This window comes from Ovis aries, chromosome 1, assembly GCF_016772045.2.
Source record: "Ovis aries strain OAR_USU_Benz2616 breed Rambouillet chromosome 1, ARS-UI_Ramb_v3.0, whole genome shotgun sequence".
NCBI classification, from domain to species: Eukaryota; Metazoa; Chordata; class Mammalia; order Artiodactyla; family Bovidae; genus Ovis; species Ovis aries.
The window spans coordinates 91,732,846-91,747,852 of NC_056054.1; the positions used below are offsets into that span (position 1 = coordinate 91,732,846).

At 34.4% G+C, this 15,007-nt stretch overlaps 1 protein-coding gene across 7 annotated transcripts in view; it reads right to left on the reverse strand.

The window, feature by feature from the left end:
- Positions 1-1,381: 1,381 nt before the first annotated feature.
- Positions 1,382-15,007, reverse strand: part of TRIM33 (tripartite motif containing 33) — a 146,908-nt gene continuing 133,282 nt past the window's right edge. For 4 of the 7 annotated variants that reach the window (XM_060413169.1, XM_042252920.1, XM_004002353.5 and 1 more), the window contains 7 exons: positions 14,801-14,960; positions 13,083-13,432; positions 10,873-10,996; positions 9,724-9,798; positions 7,841-7,993; positions 6,415-6,465; positions 1,382-6,335 (listed from right to left, as the gene is read on the reverse strand). In XM_060413169.1, coding sequence (XP_060269152.1) covers positions 6,123-6,335; positions 6,415-6,465; positions 7,841-7,993; positions 9,724-9,798; positions 10,873-10,996; positions 13,083-13,432; positions 14,801-14,960 — 1,126 coding nt within the window. In that variant the 3' untranslated portion in view covers positions 1,382-6,122. The remainder of the gene's footprint in view (positions 6,336-6,414; positions 6,466-7,840; positions 7,994-9,723; positions 9,799-10,872; positions 10,997-13,082; positions 13,433-14,800; positions 14,961-15,007) is intronic. The other 3 variants (XM_060413171.1, XM_004002354.5, XM_042252911.1) reach the window with 1 other exon arrangement.

Genomic DNA, 15,007 nt, shown 5'->3' on the forward strand with positions numbered 1-15,007 from the left:
AATTATTCACAACCATTAGCTCTGAATAACCTAAAGAAAAACCAAAGTCATATTTCTTTAAAGAACAGCCTACACTCAGTCATTAATCTAACCCACTGAACTCTTGCTGCTGTCCAAACTGGAGCAGGTCTTATCGAAAGGTCATCTATGGCTTCTAAATCCCTATAGTTAACAGCCATGTGAGCATTACTTCATCTCTTGTTCCAACACTTTATCACTGATTATTTCACATCCCTTCCTGCAGCCTTTTTCTCTTGTCTTCCATTATAGCTCTCCTGGCTTTCTTCCATGACTAACCATAGTGTACTTCTGAAGTCTTTTTTTTTTTTTTTCCCTACTCCTTAAATGTTTCCTGGCATTAAGGATTCTACCCTTCTCATTCTATAAATCTCCTAGGCAATACTATACTCTTACACTGTTACTATTATGCAAGCGGCTCAACTCTGACATTTGTTGGTGAATGCCTACCATGTGCTAGGCATATTCAGTGAATACAACAGACGTGATTCCTGATGTATCTTACAGATTCTATCTGCAGCCCAGGATAAGCATCAGAACTATCCTAGAAGGACACCTACCTTCTCCTTAATTTTCCAGAAGAACTTTAAACTCAACAAATCCTCAAATCTATTCCTTTCTCCCCGTATTTTAATAGGTACCACATAAAATATCTTAGGCAACTACATGGCCTCAGTTACTGGGCCATTGAGATAGCTCACTTTTTAAAATCCTCTAAAATTTGACTGCCATTTTCCATCTCCACTGCCAGATAACTTAGGGCTCACCTAGATTACCCATAGCCTAAAACTGCCTTTCCAGTACCAATCTCTTCCATAATTCATTCTTCATAATCAGATCATTTTAATTATGTCAACTCACCAAGCCCCATCCTGCTTAAAATTCTTCAGGGACTCCTTGTTGACCTCAGTGAAAAAGCCCCAAGCCCCTTTTATTATAACTTTCAAGACATTCTGCTTGAAAAGGATCCTGCTCTGTTCTTCAGCTTAATATTTTACTACTCCAATTTATATTCTATTCCAGTTAAACTGACCCTTTCAGTCCTGGAATACAAAAATGTTCTCTTTTACTTTTAGGCTTCTGTATATTTATTCTCTTCATTTTCTCTTTTACCTGGTCCTGTCTTTTACGAGTAACAGAGATCATTTCCCTGATCAACAGAATTTGGGGTTAGATCCTTCTCTGTGTTACTAGCTATATTCTGTGTTAATTCCTATCATTCTCAAATGGAGTATAAACACTTGGGAGGGCATGGACTGTATTTTATCTTGTTCATGAAAGTATCTCTGGTGCCTCACAGAGTATAAATTTTTTAAATCTAAGTGATTAAGTCTCAAAGAGGAAGAAAAAAAAAAGAAATTCATTTTAAAACTTTTTCAATTTTCTAATTTAATAGAAATAACCAAAACAATGTGGCTTTCAAACAAGGTTTTAAACTAATCTAATACAACTTCTACAACACATTCCAGAGCATTATAACAAGAAATATTTACAGGCAGCTAATGTATTAAATAACCATGAAAAGAAAATCTTGCTTTTATTACACACCAGCAAAAAACACAGGAATAGAACAATTAGAAACTGCAACCTTGTTTCAAAAAACTTAAATATGATTATTTAGAGAATACAATACCACAGAAACAGCACTTTTTCTTTCAGAATCATACTGAAGGGTAGTTAACTATGTGCAAAAAAAAGTAACTGCAGTATAGGTAATAATAATGAGGGGAGAGAAGAGGGGAATAATAATGAGGGGAAACAAGGAACTAGTAAGGCTGTGAATTTAACCCTTTCGTGTGTAGGTATGTCTACATAGAAAATCAAAAGGCTTTCAAATTGCACAAATCTTCTTGTTATAGGCTTATATACATGTTTCACTGTGATTTAAAATATAGTTAATGCCTACATTTTTCAGACCAGGAGCAGACATGCATTTCGTTCTTAAGATTGAAATTTAGGCCACACTTGAAAGGGAATATTGCAGTGGCACTTGCAAGATCATTCCAGTGCCTTCCCACATACAAATCTGGAGAATTTAAAAGAACAGCGTTTTTACCTTTAAAGATCACTTGCTAGAAAAGGGCTAAACTTAATTTTGTACATTTTTTAGTTTGATTATAATAAATATTTCCAAATTGACTTATTTTTGAAGTTAATTTTGTTTCTCAGATACAATAAAAATATATAGAAGACCACAAAGGCAAACACAAGGAACTAAGATGGAAGAAATACTATACGTGCATTTTGACCAAGTAAAAGAAACCATTATATCAAGAGTATATGTTGAAATCTGAAATGTCTATGTAAACTGTGGCATATAAATTTTCTTAAAAAAGTACCTTCGATTTTTTTACTCAAATGCCTACTTTTAAAAAAATATGCAACTTTCCCCAATTTTTAAAATAAAATGCCACAATATATTGTCATTAGGTCCAGCATACATTTAAATTCCTTAATTTTTAAAAGATAGATTGGGTGATATGCATACAAACTTTCCTATAAAACCACCATCCACGAGAGGATTATGACATGCTATTAGGCAACAGACTTAAAGCAGTGTTATTGCTTTATCGAGGAGAAGGTAACTGTGAGAAATAAAACATCCAGGTCTGGTATACGATGATCAAGTTGTGATTCACCTTACACCTTGGATCACCTCCAGCAATTATTAATATAGACAGTATGAGTTAAGAATTCATAGCATGACTTAAGAACTTGATTATTTCAATTAGGGAAGTTGAGGAGGGTAGACTACTATAAAACTACTCACTGATCCAATGTTAAGTATGCAAATAAGCAGTGCTGACCTCAAGAAATGACATTTTTATACTTCATGTGTTGTATATTAGTGGGCATGGGTAAGGGATTTTAAAAGGCCAAGGGAGAAGGGGCCACAGCATTTACTCCATTTTAAATACTAAGAGAATAATGGATGGTAGGCCACAACCCAAGAGCACAGTCCAAAAGCCTAAGTCTACTGGCTTATTAAAACTAATCCCTAATAGTTACATGGCAGGATACCTGCTGAGGTAATCGATAAATCTACAATTTGCACACTATAAGCCTTTTGCTTCTATTTAAAAGTGTTATTTCTTTGGAGTAACTAAAAATCTCAATGTTGTAACAAAAAAATTAGAATTAACTAACTTTAAAATTTATTTAAAATTTCCTTATATAAGAATAGAAGTCAGAAAGTACCTTGTTGATTCCAAAAAGAATAATTTTGATGGTGGATTCAATGCCTTAACCTTTCTCTAGTAATGATTTGATGTTTCAGTAGAGCTTGACCTACAACGTAACCATACTTTGGAACACATACATGCTTCACCTTGCAAAGCAATTCTCTCATTCACTAAATCAGCTGACCCAAGTGCGAAAAAATACAAAGTTAGGCCAGAGGAACAGACCGAGGGACACTTTGTTCTTAGTGGAAATGAAAAATGAAGTGTGGTGAAAGTTTAAGGAAACACTTAACATCTTCAAGTCAAAAATACTACCTTTTAACAAAAAGTACAATTTTAAGGGAGTATTAAAATAAACTGACTTCAGGGATTGATATTCAATGTTTGTCTTTTTAAAACATAAATGAACAGGAAAATGTAAGGTATCTGAATATAAACTTTTTATACTTTAACAGGCATGTTAGTGAACAAATCAGCTTAGAAACACAATGAATGATAAATGTGAAAGACACAAAGGTTTAATGAAATCTATAGTGAATACCTTCATATAATGGTGGTTTGTTGATAAGTTATATAATTCAACAGTAATTCCTCATCAGTATGAACCTACCTTCTGTTAACAGAATGGAACCTATTAAATGCTGGCAATAACTGGCTTTTTAAGAACCAATATTAAACGAAAATAAAAACCAAAATCTCCATCTAACATGTAAATGTCTTTAAGGGAACACATTAGCTTTTAAGGCCCCAAATATAAAATATTTTACTTAACAATCTGTTTCTGGTAGAATGTTATCTAAGACCATGAAAAGGATTCACAAGAAGAGCAAGCACAAACTATCAGCACTCAATGGCTTGGCAAAATGAAGTTACATTGTTACTCATCACTTCCCAAAATGTGCCCTTAGGTAAGTCTCCTGATAAACGGAAATCATGAATGTTGTAGGAAAGAGGAAAATGCACATAGACAAAAGCATTTTAAAATAATTTTTCCCTTTTATAAGAAATCTGTTCTAAAGAATTTGAAATTTGAGTAAATTTATAAGTTTTGGTATATGTTTTAAAGTTTAACTTATAACAACTGAAAAAGCTAAAAGAAAGCCACAGAATGAAGTCAACAGCAATAATAAAACTAATACACCATTAGAAGGCTTGAATCATATTCATGTTTACCTCCACCACATGTTAAAGAAAAACAACCCAAAGAAATTTGTGTAATAACTTCTTTAGAGCACTTTATTTGATTTAATACGCACTAAAAAATATTTACCTCTTAGACAATTATGTCAAGTAAGTTTTTCTGAGTAGTCTACTGTCTGAACTGTTTAAGCTGAATTTTTAAAAAGGCAAATGATTTGCCACAAATCTGCTGACATCTGAAAAATATCTAATGGCAGGTCTTCTATTTTGGTCACTTTACATTCTAATATGTCCATACAAAAGTAGGACTAAAACTTTTAACTCAACAAAAGAGAAGCCTGTACACAGTCTAGAACACACATCTTGGATCTGAGCATCACAAATGAAGAGAAGAAAAATGAAACAGAGCCAAGGTGATTTTATCTGCCTCGGGTGCTAAAATCAGGGTCGTAAAGGTGGGTCCGCTCCAGTAACCATTCAAGTGGGGATTGATTGGCTCATCTTCAGGATATACTTACAGGTCTGTTCTAAGTCCTTAAAGCCCCCAGTCCATGCAAATGTCCCACTTGGTGGACGGATGAGTAATCTAACCCCACCGGGTTTATTTCAATATTTTGATATTTTAATAATAAGCTGCTTCTGAAGATTTTCTGAGAAGTCTGTTCTCTATTAAAATAAGATAGAACCTCAAAATATGAATGTGAACATTAGAAATAGACAGCATATATTAATTACAAATCCATTCTTGGTAGGAACATTAGTAAGAATACATATTAGCTTAAAAAACAGGCTCAGCAAATGTTGCTGATCTGCCAGAAGTTTTAGTTCACTATTTACAAATAAGACAAAGTGAAATACAGAAAATTTTACACATTTGGTAGTTGACAGATAACTGTTTGCCAATAGTGGTCTATCAGAAAACCGATATGAAGGAAGACGGGGTAAGAGCCAGCTGTCACCTCAATCAAATTTTAAATGTACAGAAAACTAGATTAATTTTCAAACAACCATTCTACCTTTCATGGGAATAAATGTGTGATCAGATGATTTGATTGGGAAGTGCAATTCTGTGGAAGTGTTTTCTGGAAATGATTATTATAAATGATCTGCTACTGAAAAGTTACCATATTTATTTCAGTAGAACACTAGAGTTGATTAAATGATGTTCAATAGGCATGTTTCCCAAATTCTTTAAGTACGAACAGAAAATAAAAATACTGTCGAATTCTTTAAACCAATATAAAAACTAAGGCCCAACAGCATCAAAACGAGAGAAAATACAATGGCATGATCCAATGTACATCTGCACTGATATCAAAGAGGAGTCTGAGAACTTTGATTTTTGACTAGAAAATAACCCAGTATTGTATATGTGTGAAGGGAGAGACATGAAAGTTGTTTTAGTAAATGTGCACTCTAGTCCGAAGAGACAGTCTAACCAGTGACATGATCCTTAAGTACTTGAACACTCAGTATTTGCACCAATCAGTACCAAATGATCATCAACATCAGCCCATTCTAGCAATCAGAACCATTCTCTGAAGTAACAGAAATCTTCAAATCATTTCACTTTCACTTTTGTTTTTACTTTTAAAGTTGCAAATAGAGTCCTTTCCCCCTTTCTTGACCAGAATGTGTTTTCTGTCCATTATTTCAATCTAATACTGTGTAAAAGCTATCATCTTCTTCAAGAAGGAGCCCACTGTAGGCAGGATATTCCAGCAACACTTAAATAGAAGTTTTTCTTTCTTTTTTGAACAACTGGTTTAAGTTCATGTCATTTTACTTTATATGTACTGGTCTCTCATCTGACTTTAGGCGTTTTCTGCGGGGCTGAATAAAGTCTTCATCAGAGTCCTCAGTTACCTCACCATCATCCTCTTCCTGCTCAAACTCTGGCAAAGGTGCGAAGGTCCTGTCTGAGTAGATCTCTGTGAGTTTATCTTCAAAGTACAATGCAACTGCTTTCCCTGCCTGAGCTACTTCTGAATCAGCCTGCAAGCAAAAGATAGGAATATTCACCTATTGGTAATGCATATTCCTTCACCAAGTTTGCATGGTCTGAAAAGCTTACCTTCAAATTAATCTCTTGTGTTTCTGCATAAACTTGAACAACTTTCATCATCTAAAAAGGATACCAGAGTCAAAAAAAAAAAAGGGAAATTATAATCCTTTCTAAAGTTATAAGACTGCATAGGATTGGCGACGAAAGTCAGCCATAATAGGGGGAACAAACTGCTATGACCAGTTCAAGTGCTTCCTAAAATTATACAGAACATGGACTCCCTTTTTACAAAGCTATTATTAAAGCCACTGTGAAATTTTCTCAAAATTCTGAATTAGTGAGGTCAACCTGAATAGGAGTTGGAAAAACTTATTTGAAACAATATAAGAAAAAAAATTTCTTAAACCGACAAGCTTTCAGCAATCAATCAAAATTCCATCTGTGTGGTAATTTGTTAATTATAAATTGTTTAACTATGATTAAAATAGGTCTTCTTCCTGGCAAATGTTATTAGCTATGGTTCATGAAAGCATACTTATTTGAAAATAACTGAATTAGAAAATAAGACAAGAAATTTGGGACTGTATTAATTTAACTTCAAGAGAATGAGGTTTTACTACATTCTCTGTGACACACTGCTATAAAGGCAACAAAACTTATCACTAATATTTTTAATATGAAATTAAAAAGCCACCTAGATGCTCCCAGAGGCAACTGAGTACATTTCACATGATTCAATGTGAATGTTTTAGTAATATTCATATGGCACTTGAATTTTATCAGCAATAAAGAAACTTTTAGTAATCTGAAGATTTTGTGGATTCTCATCCATTTTGTTCTCTTATAATACTTAAAATATTCCTTAACAAAAACAAATCTGACCTTCCCAAAGATAACAAAAACATCCCTGAAGGAGATATACATCACATTTCTACTAAAGGCATGGATAGCTCATCTTTATTCTCAAAAAAATACATAACCAAAGTTAATGAAAGTTATATTGCTGAGGATGTTGTGAAAACTCAACGTTATACACTCTGGGTAACTAGTCAAGATGAGCCACTTGAGTTTATACTTTTAAGGTTCTATATTTATATGGTCACGAATGGAATCAAAAGACACTGGTACAAATCCCTTTCCTAAATGTATCCAAAATGTAGGCTTGTATGTAATAATTTCCTACAAAATGTACTTAACTACAGACTATTTTCTATACTTATCTCAACCCTCAACATATTCAGGAAGGGATATCCAATAATATTCTTAATTTATTACATTATATTTAAGTATATATTTCAAATTATATACAGTAAACTTTCTTCTTTGGAACTGTGGATGCAATCAAATTTTACTTTTGACAGAGCTGGAGCAGAATAATTTTTTCAAATGAACTTAGAAAAAAATCTCTTGGCAGGGAAAACAAAATCCAGTAACAAAATAAGCAAACAAACAAAAACTAACAATCCAAGACTCTATAGTTTGGAAGCTAACATACTTCATTAAACCTTTCACAGTTCTTGAAGATCAAACGAACATCAGCCACAAAATCATCTGGGATTTGGTAGTGTTGGGAATGTTTTTTCTGAAGCTTCTTTTTCACGGTGGATAAATCCATTGGTTTCTTTATAATTTTATAGTAGTTTGGTATCTAAAGAAACAAATAAGGATAGATAAGGATTCTCCAAAAATGCCAAGGTGTTTAATTTGAAAATGCGAAGTATATTAATGTTAGAGAAAAATATGTGTTGATTAAGCCAACTGCGTGCAAATGTGGAGTATAGTGAATTGTACTCAAAATCTTCTGCCACAATTACATGAAAATCAAATCACATTCAGAATATGTGGTAGTCTCCTTGGTCTTCCATGAAGGACCCAAAGTTCCATGTTTAATAAGGAAATTAACGGGGAAAAAAATTAATCAGCAAGGATAGCCAAGCACTAGTATTAGGGACCACCTTGCCCAACAGAATTGTATGACTTTAAAATAAGGAAAGAAGTTTACAAAATGTATTGCTATTATTAGAATATGGTATCCTTTATAGAGGATAAAACCTTATATCACAGAACTCTGAACACAGCAATAGAGGCGAGACTGTAGTGACACAAGAAAAAATTTTATTAATCATTTAGTTGCCATGCCTTTCTCTAGGGGATCTTCCCAACCCAAGAATTAAACCTGGGTTTCCTGCACTGCAGGCAGATTCTTTACCATCTTCAGCCACCAAAAAAGCCCCTACTATCCACTTAGTGGTCATGCTTAGGAGTTCTGGCCCCAACTCCTGGGCATAAATTTGTATCTTTGCAAAAATAACTGAACACAGAGAAACAATTTAAAAAGTTCATTAAAAGAAAATGTTGGAAAGTAATTTTCTACCGTAAAGTCCCTGAACTTGAAGACAAGACAGACTTCCTGGTGTCAGATGATTACTATCTGAACAAAATGCTTCCTTGTATCTAGAACCTTTTATACTTTCCATTTCTAAGCCTTCCTAGGCAAACAAATTACTATTCAATACCCTATATAACAGGTCTAGTATTCAATAATATCTTAATTCAATAATCAACAGCAAGCAAATACAATATGTGTAGCATATTTTTATCACATTTATAAGGTATCCCTGGTATTCCATTTACTATAGGATTTTAGAGCCTTTATTCCTTACAAAACACTGCTTCAAGAAAAACAAAGCACAATGGCTTGCAAATTCTCCCCACAGTTTTCTATTAATCTTGATTGTTCATAAAAGAGGGCTTATGAAGGCAAAACCATTATAAAAGGTTCAACTTTGTACTTTTATTCAAATTAATACTTGCATAGAGATTTTTCTCCCCAAGGTACAGATCTTAGAATCAATCATACAAATGAATTTTAGAAATAATTTTGTTCAAATTCCCCCTCTATAGTTAAAAGTAGATGCAGAAAATTATGTAAATCTCCCCAGCTATAAGGCTGGTTAATGGCAGAACTAGAAGTCAAGTGTTCTAATTCCTAGTTCAAGACTCTCTCAATTATACCTGTAACCCTTATGTCCATTTTAAAAGTAAAAGAGAATGTGGAAACTAAGTATTGATCAGAGCAACAGTCTTTAAAAACAAACTGCAATTTCAACAGTGAAACTCATATCCATTCAGCCCTAATAACATCATAAGTACTTACTACTCAAAAATTTTATCAAATACTATGCTAAAATTATTTTACACAGGTTATTGTATAGAATCCTGAAAATAACCCAATGAGGGAAGAAACCGTTTTAGAAAAGAGACTGAAGAGATTATTCAAGCCTGAGTTTTAACATCAGCAGACTAAAGCCAGAGCTCACAGTCTTAAATATTATATTAAATTTATTCACCAGGAAAGTACTAAGGTAAACAACTCACCGAAGCAGGAACTGGTTCCTGGAATTCAATACTTAATTCATGGCAATAGAGGTAAAGCAGAAGACGTTCACATTTCTGGCCCAAGAAAAGAAAAGAAAAGAAAACCCATGAACTGTTTTCCCCTCTAAAAAGATATTCTTGAAAATGAGGACTTTATTAGTATAAAGTATTACCACAATAAACTGAAGATAAGCTCTCTACATACTAGCTATCCAGGACATATAGCTTATACTAGCTGTAAATACAAAAGAAAACTACCTGTTTCCCACTTAGTTCTGAGACTGTGACTACCCTCTGTCCTACTGTATATAACTTATTTACCTACTATTACCTCTTAACCATTGTTACTCATTTTAATTTCCCAAGGCAGGCAAGACACATGCTATTCCCTTTCTTGAAAGGATTCCACTCAGGTTCAAAATGAAATAAAAACTGTGTCTTCTCAATCCAATCAGAAATATTTTATAACACTCTAAACACATACTTTCTCCTCAAACATAGTGGAAGATGGATTTATGCATTAGATCAAAGTCAAACATAATTGTAACAGCCACAGAAGTCTGTGAAAGATATTCTGTCTTTGGAGATCAGAGTACAGAACAGATCAGCAGAAATCTGAATGAAATGAGGATTTTGGATTTCATTCTTAATATGATGGGTGCTTAGAGGATTTTAAGCATGGAAGCAACAGACCTGTTTACATATTTTAAAAAGAACACAATGTACTGCGTAGAAAATGGACTGTGAGGGGCAAGAGTAGAATCAGGTTTGGTGAAGAGATCTTCTACTTTCTGGCTTGAGCAAGAGATGACTGGTGGTACTATCTGATGATGGAAATTACTGAGAAAGGAAAGCAGTTTTTATGTCATTATTTTCTTGCCTTTGTGTTTTGAAGGTCAGAGGATAAGAAATCAAGATTAGGCTGGGAAATGTTAAGTGTGAGAAAGCTAAGTTTAAGAGCCTAAGGTCTGAAGAAAAGGCTCTAAGGTCTAGAGACAAAGATTTCAGAAGTCATGAACGTATATACCATCAGACAATGTGATTAAAAAATGAAATTTTACCAAGTTATATGTATGTTACATTGAAGAAAAACAAATGTACAGACAGACAACTACAGAATCCCTAATAACAAATCAGCTTGCCACTTACCCTTTGGTCCACGGGGCTTAAGCCCTGTGCAGTTTTCCCCTTCTTACTATGTTGCAAATTATCACAATCGTATTCAACTTCTGGCTTCCCAATATCTCTGCAAAATGTGCATATCCAGTCCCCACTAAAGAAGAAAACAGGCAATTAGTCTTTGTAATTTTAACAAAACTCACTCTAGGAAAGCTAGCTCTCTAGAGGTTAAGTCTTCAGTTTGTTTTCTTTCCTTTCCAGTTTTTATGGAACCCAAGAGGTACTATTTTTGCCAAATCTCATAAAGTGAAGTTATGTGATTAAAAACATTCCAAAATGTCTCCATTCTTCAACTGATTACCTTCTGGAAAGCAATATAAAACCACTACCTCCATTAAAAATGGGTCTTGTCATAGCACAAAGCTGATGATCAGCACTTGCAGTGTAAGACCAATTTTTTCAAGACCCCAGTATTATCACCACAGTGACTTCATACACATGAAGAAAGGAATACAGGATACAGGGGTCCTCAGGTATCTTCTTTTGGCATGCAATGCCAAAAATAAAACAATTATATTTTCATAGCTAGTCTTTTAAATCTGCTAATAGTTTTGTTTACATCAGGATTTCTATCAAGCTATAAACTCCAATTTGATTACTTCATATGCATTTTCTCCTTTCCCTCCCTCATCATATATATATATATATACACACACACACACACACATATATACATATATATATATTTTTCTAAGGATTATACTAACACTGTGTCACCTTTTCAATTCCTCCCAAAGCATCTGCCTTTGAGAGAAAGTTTTCAGTAGCAAAATTGTAACGTTCCAGCAGACGTTACTATCCAAAGGAAACAAAAATATAAAGAGCTTTAATTTCAAGACCAAAATGTCAATGCCTTTCTTTTCTGAATGAGTAAACAAAAAGAAGGCTCTTATTAGAGCTATGGTAAGTGACTATACCTTCTAAAATTTAGGTAAAATTACAATTCTTCAGAAAAATATTCTGGCATTGTTCATATATACCCAGTACTTTTCCAATCTTAAACGTTGAATTTTTCAAAAAGGGTAGCACCATTCAACCAAAACCATTGCTTCTTAGGAATCTGAGCGAAAATGTGAATCTTTATCTAGAGGCAAAAAGAAGCTGAGCTTTCCCAAGGACACCAAGCCCAGCATATGTGTTCTACTGTGTTAGCTGGTATCAGTTTGTACTGAGTGCATATCAATTAATATTTTAATGCTTGAAACCAGATTTACCTGCCATGGGGTCATACAATCCAGGGACAGTGCTCATATGCTGCCCAAATCTTTATTTACCTTTACCCCCATGTTATTCTCTTCTAAATAAGGACCTCAGTAACTCTCCACTCTAAAGTTAATGACTAAAAGACCTTTCAACTAGAGGATCAAGGAAAAAGTCTGAGAACTTTGCACATGGTGCCTCAGGCAGGCACTACTTATGAAATGCTTCCAATAGTGAAGATGAAGCTTTTTTCTTCAAAAAAGCTTGACATTAAAAGGTGTTTTCACAAAGTATTTTTTTCTTTAAAATGCCTTCCAAGAGCTTTCAAACATTAAAAAAGTAGGTTTTGGGTAAGAGCCAAGAGTTGCCTAAAACTGAATACTATTCATAATTATTATAGACCTTATCAAAATGATGGCAACAGATCAAGAAATTATCTTCAAGAGGAAATCAACTAAGTTTCTCAATACTCCAGTCCACTGCTCCTCTTAATTTAGAGGTTCATCTAATTTGCTTATATGAAGTATAAACTGAAGGTGAGTAAATAGTATTTTTTATCACTAATGCATAACTTAGATCTTGGACATTTCTTCATTCAGCTGTTAATTTCTCTAGAATGTAATGGAGTAATGGGCTTTCCTGTTAACTCAGGTGGTGAAGAATCCGTGTGCAATACAGGAGACCTGGGTTCAATCCCTGAGTTGGGAAGATCCCCTAGAGAAGGGAATTGCTACCCACTCCCATATTCTTGCCTGGAGAATTCCACTGACACAGGAGCCTGGCAGGCTACAGTCCACGGGGAGGCAAAGAGTTGGACACAATTGAGCAACTTTCATTTCACTTCACACAATGGAGTTAACAGGTTCTCTGTTTTATATAAATACTAGGCATTGGTTAAGGAGGCCATCTGTCCAGAATAACTTTATTTTTTTAGCTCATAGAAAACAACAACAAAAAAAAATCAGTTATTTCACTTGTACCTTGGAAAGCTAAGAAGTGTTGGAACATGACAAGTTAGATGAAAGACCTTTGGACATTTTTCACAGCACAAGAGATCCCCTCCATTTTGGCAGACAGCACACCAATCTTCATTTGGGTCATCATCTTTGCTGCTGCCATCTCCTCCAATCCTTGCCGACCTGTGCATGAGGCTTCGAACTGGGGACTTTCCATTAACAAGGCTGTTGAGCCCTGACTGTTTGCAGCTTTCATTGAGATCTGCAGGTTCAGTTTTCACGTGGTTTTCCAGGCTTGTCAATGCATCCAACTCACTCTCTAGATGCAGGTTGGTTGAAAGAGGTGGTGTCAAGCTACTCTCAGGACTGCTCAACTAAAACAAAGCAAGGACAAATTCTTGAAGAATCATTTAATCCTTATGATATGCATTGTGTGTGCTACTGTGGGTGTGTTTACAACACTGACATAGCTTAACTATTTGGGAATTTATTGTATAATTGCTTGAAATCATATTAGTAACATGAAAAATGAAAATAACCCTGAAATTATTTTGGCATGTTAATGAATGATTTTAGGGAGCAGTCTCTATACTGTTGGTTCACTTGATAATAAAGGAATTAAACTGTTAAGCATGTCGATTGGGAAGTATAGGGGTATTCTCCTATAGACAGCTGGCTACGATACACTAATTTTTCACTCAAGAATCTGTTGCACAGATTTTTTCCCCCTTTCTATTGGCTTTATTTTTTTAACCATTACTTTTAATTAAAATATAATTAATCTACAATGTTGTTGGTTTCAGGTAGACAGCGAAGTGATTCAGTTATATATGTACATTTTTTCAGAGTTTTTTTAATGGGTTATTACAAGATACTGAATACAGTTCACTGTGCTTCCTACATGATAGGTCCTTCCTTGTCACATAGCTTTTGAAAAGGATTTTGAACTATTCTTCTGCCCACTTATCATCCTAATATAGAAAGACTGTGAGTGTAAAATCTTTCACCACCTTTTTGCACTGTTTTTCAGGGGAACTTTCCAAACCAAATTCTGAATGTAGAGATAACAGTACTCTCTAAATCGACAGAGCTGAAATTTCTATGTGCCAACCATGTAGAAAATTAGACATAAGTTGTAAGTAGGAAGAAAAGAACCAAGATCAAAATTTCTAAATGAAGAGAGACTTGGGCCTGCCTTCATTCTGTATTATAAATTTTATAAAATGTTCCATCTGAGGAATTGGTTAATAATTGTTAAACTGGTTAAAAATTGATTGAAAATTATTAATCATTAATAATTCATAGGCCAAAGGAAATCTCATTACAAAACTCTTTGAGCATTAAACTTCTTTCATGTCAGCAATCTTAACCCTGAACTCACTGGTCCAGGAAAATGGCCAAGGATTTTTGTGGCTTGAGACTCAATGTGACTAATAAAATGATTAATAAATTTAGAAAAAGCTAGAACCCAATTTAGAATCATGGGAAAATTACATGACAAATTACAAACCAAAAGATAGCTTGAAAGGAGTCCTTAATACAAGTCTTTTCTGATCAATTACAGTTGACGCTTAGATGGAAAAAGATCAGTTAGAGAGAGAGATATTTGGCTTATACCAGGCACAAGAATTTAGAAATGAATACAGGTCCACAGGATCACTATCCAGACTTACACACGCAGAGATGAAAGAATCAGTGAAGTGACCTCCTTACATCACTGAACGGTTCCACTGGAACCTTACCATGCAGGCACTCCGTCTGCCATCCTCAGTCTTTTCCTGTTTCACAGCTCCTGAAAAGCTACATATTTCATCTTCAGTGCCAGGTTCTTGCTTGACCTTCACTGGATCAGACTTAAAACTAAGACTGGTCTTCTCAGCAGTTCTTCCTGATGACCCACAGCTAACAAAAACAACAAATAAAGGTCACATATGTTTGACTGTGTGGTG